The sequence below is a fragment of the Argentina silus genome, assembly GCF_951799395.1.
Source record: "Argentina silus genome assembly, chromosome: 8".
NCBI lineage: Eukaryota > Metazoa > Chordata > Actinopteri > Argentiniformes > Argentinidae > Argentina > Argentina silus.
This window is the reverse complement of record NC_139662.1, coordinates 13,071,187-13,075,505: the sequence shown is the minus strand read 5'-3', so window position 1 is coordinate 13,075,505 and position 4,319 is coordinate 13,071,187. Positions and strand designations below refer to the sequence as shown.

The 4,319-nt window shown below is 37.6% G+C and overlaps 1 protein-coding gene across 1 annotated transcript; it reads left to right on the top strand.

Annotated features, from left to right (window-relative positions):
* Positions 1-2,328: 2,328 nt before the first annotated feature.
* Positions 2,329-3,355, top strand: LOC310808949 (guanylin-like; the record flags this gene model as incomplete). The annotated part of the gene is made up of 3 exons (XM_083676046.1): positions 2,329-2,400; positions 2,829-3,024; positions 3,291-3,355. 3 exons carry the CDS (start codon positions 2,329-2,331, stop codon positions 3,353-3,355), a joined length of 333 nt encoding a protein of 110 aa, XP_083532172.1.
* Between the last annotated feature and the right edge of the window lie 964 nt (positions 3,356-4,319).

Sequence of the window (4,319 nt, the reverse complement as noted above, 5' to 3'; positions counted from 1 at the left end):
AATGAGGAATAAAAAATCAATGTGTACATTTTATTAAACTTGTTTTTACCTAAACAGACACTTCACTAATTTTTAACATTAACATATGTGAAAACTACACATTTCTACAGAATAAAGAAAATCGCCATTTTCACATATGTAGACACTGGTATGCTGCTGGAAATAATGAATGTGATGTTAAAAATGGGTGAAGTGTCCCTTTAACTACGTGGTATAAACTGTGCATGCTGTACTTGTGCTGTGCAGACTTGATTAGAGGATCTGATGTGTAGTGTAAACACAGTTACTGAATAGTACTGTAATAAAAACAGTTATATAACTGTCTCCTCTTACCTTGTATATCTCTTTTCACTGTCTCTGTCCCCCCAAAAAATGGACAAAATAATATTCCACAAAAATATATGGTATATGATATTTAGCAACAGTCCTTTGCTTTAAATACCTTTTTTACTACCCTATTTTAGGATTCTACTTTCACCCTTAAGGAGTTTGTAACAGGGTTTCAAGTGGACCCAAGTGCAGGAGGGAAGCAGGACTCAAAGTTGCAATAATCAAACCGTAGACTTTACTTAGATTAGCAAGGTAGCACAGGTACATAAAGGAATGTAAGTTCACAACAGAACAATGGGTGTCGCAAATGCCAGGCTTTTATGCTGGACAATTAACAAGACACAGGTGAGGACAATAAACTAAAAGAGATGGACAAGGAAAAGAATAAAGGGAGTCTCTGGCGGCCAATGGTGGCCAGTAGCGGAAGCAGTAGGATGAGGAGGATTCCTCACCGAGTTATTTTCTCAGTTAAACCTTTTAATCCCTTCAGTCACCCCATATGACCCGTGAAGAGAAGTTACCTTCGGAACAGGCTAGCTACAAAAACTTGCACAAATCAATGGAAACACACATGGTCTTTTGCAGCAACGACAAGCTACAGTTCCATACCCCAGCAGCAAGAGATCAATATAGAGCCTTCACAAATGTGTTAAGCAATCATTATGCAATGATACTGCAACCAGCTAAAACCCTTCTAAATATGTATGTAGATTGTCTGTGTACCTTCTTTTATACACATCCAAAATGGTATACAGTGCCCTTCATACATATTGGAAAGAGGAAGCATTTAGCATTGTTGTACTTTAAAAATGGTGAACCCAATCTGAAAAAAACATTGATGTAAAGCTGATAATCTCTATTTTGAGCCCATAGTAACTGCTTGATTTCAAATTCAAATTGTTGGAGTATAGAGCTAAAAGAAGACAACATGCTTTCTTTTCTCCAATATTTATGTAGGACACTGTATTAGGGATATGCTCCCTCTAGGGTTTCTATAGAACATGGGACGGCGCCCCCTGCAGACCTTGCAGCATCACTACCAGCACCCCTCTGATTTCCATCCCAGTAATGACCAAGCTCAGAGGTAAGCCAAATCAAATCAAATCAAATCAAATGTGAATGGTCATTTACAAAATATACAAGTTATAATGTACTGAAATGCTTTAAGGTAAACAACTCCTCAAAAACGCAACAATGAAACAATATCAATTAGCAGTGCAATGTCATAATAATAAAAAAGGAAGATAACAATAACAGCAGAGGGATGCATGGTAGTATTGCTGGTATGCATGGTAGTATTGCTGTTGGCTAAATAGGGTAGGTTATCATCATAGAGAAAGTTATCATGAGAAAACACAATTGTATTGTCAACTGAGTTGTGAGACCATGATTGAGTGATTTACTGAGTGATTTACTTCACACACTGTGAAGCAAGGACACTATATCATTTTATAAAGCGTTGTGAAATGTTGAGCCTTTTGATGATTCCTAGGGTCTTAGAATGATTGCCCCTTATATTGTTACTTTTTCATAAGAACTGCACAATCTACTTAATTATTAAAACACAAACTGCACAAGCCGCATACTGAAAATTATTTCACTTGATAAGGATCAGAGAAACAGGACAGAACAGGATCAGAGAAATTATCTGTCTGCAACCGTATGTATTTATGACAGCTCATATTTAGTTATAAACACAGAGTACAGTCATAAAATCACAGAGAGTCACAGAGACAAGAAATAATAATCAGATGGTACACCAAACATATCAAACATAATTGATAGTCCTTGGTTTCTCTTCCCATTTCTCAACAGTCTTTATGGGGTAATAAAGAAAGGCCTGCTATTTATTAACTAGTGAACCCTTCAGCCTTGCCAATGTCGTGCCCTAATAATTACCTACCAGAACCTTTATAAGAGCCCAGATGGACATGTGATGAACAAACCAAGAGAGACATTCACACAGAAACCAAATATAGTTCATAGAGGAAGATAAAGATGAAGACCGCAATCTCTGTTGCTCTGCTCCTGGTGGCTGTTTGTCAGATGACTAATGCTGTATTTGTACAGGTAAGAGCCAATCCTACAAAATAAGTCATAAACTGACCTCATGATGAATATGTATAGTATGTGCATGAGTTTTGATACCACATGTATTTTTAAGTGAGCATTTTTGTTTCTATTGTTTTTGTTGTTATGGGTGCTATTATTAAAGGTTCAATCTGTAATGTTAATTTCTAGTCAAGAAGTGCTGTCCCAAAACTTGTTTGTAAACTGTTGGGTTGGGTCTTGCAGAATGTAACCATTTGTTTTTTGTTTTGCTCTCAATGTTTCAGAAATAATAAAATTAAGTTAGTTACACAGTGCACCTTTCATGTCAGTCCTCTTAAAGAGAGTGACATACCCACAGCTCTACAGTAATGCTGTGGCAAAGATCAATTGACCACTGATGTCACCCAGTATCGGCTAAAATGCAAATGCGTCATTTGCCTCAACAGGAGGGAGACTTCACATTCTCACTAGAGTCTGTGCGGACACTTGGGGATTTACTGGGCAGTGAGGAAGGGGCAGAAAAGCAGAACCCTCGTTTGATGAAGACCAGCACAGTGGCTGTGTGCGGCCATCCCTCTCTGCCTGTTGAGTTCCTGCCATTGTGCCAGAGCGGGGAGGCCGGGGTGTCCCTGGACAGGCTGGGTGAGTGAATGGGTGTGGAGGGGTCCTCTGTGTGAAGGGATTGGCCTAAAAATGTATTGCTTTATAAACATCCTGTGTATTAAAATTAAAAAAGGGTTTAAAGTCCATCTGCTGATAAGTGGTCTGTGATCTCTTGAGATAAGATCAAAATACTACCGTTCTTGTGTGTGTATATTGTATGTGTGTATGTGTACTTACTTTGTCTAAGGAAGTAATTAGGTAATTAGCATATTATTAAATATCTCTTTTAATGTGTTGGTGTACAGCATTTGTGGCTGCCCATGCGGATGCCTGTGAGATCTGCTCGTTTGCTGCTTGCACTGGCTGTTGAAAAGGATACCTATAGCTGCCTGACTCTCCTGTGGAAATTGGAGAGATTACTTTCTAAATGTTTTTAATTGATGTTTTGCTTTTTTGTTTTTAGATTCATAGAACATAGATGGTCAGTGTTTTGGATATTAGCTAATTTCACAAAACATAAGAGATCTGTGCTTGACTGAACCGTAATACTTGTCAATTGCACTTAACCATGGATGCTATAGTTATGACTGTGTTTCTCAATAATGTTAGATCTTTATTAAGTTTCATACATACCTACTCTGTTACAGTGGATGTGGAGTCTCAAAGTTAGCGCAACAGAGCAGCATATTTGTGAAAGATTTCTTTATTTTGTATCAGCTCAGTGAAAAACTTTATTGAATTCCTCTCGCTCCTAGTGCCCGTTTGATTTTATTTTCAATAAATATATACGAACTTATTTTCAATAAATGTATTTACATGAATTCTGTATGATTATTTCAGAAGAAAAGGATAGAGACTTCCTTATTTTATCCATGCACTTAATTAAATATTAATAGCACCAGATGAATTATGTACTTTAGCCTTCTTATTGCTCTACATCTCCCCCACATCAGCTAGTCGGGTGTGCGGTAGCCTCCTAAACTTATTAAGCGCATGTATGACTTTCCGTGGTTGAATTCCGATCGGTCTAGTATACAATCCAAGCTACTGTTTACCTACAATGAGTTCAATTTAGCTCAGCTAATTTTTTACCATTGATCCAGAGAATGTGATAAGACACTGTATAAAACTACTGTATTGACGATTTAACTCTTACTATATACAACTTTAAACCTATGGGGGAGCTCTTGAGCTAAGTGGGTCCCCTAGTTAGACAAAACACACACCTCCCCACACCCCCTGAGCAAAGGTTTGTTCGTGTTAAGCTAAGGATTGTTTGGTCTAATGAGATAAGATATCTCTGTCACACACATTCAAGACATGCTTGTATGATA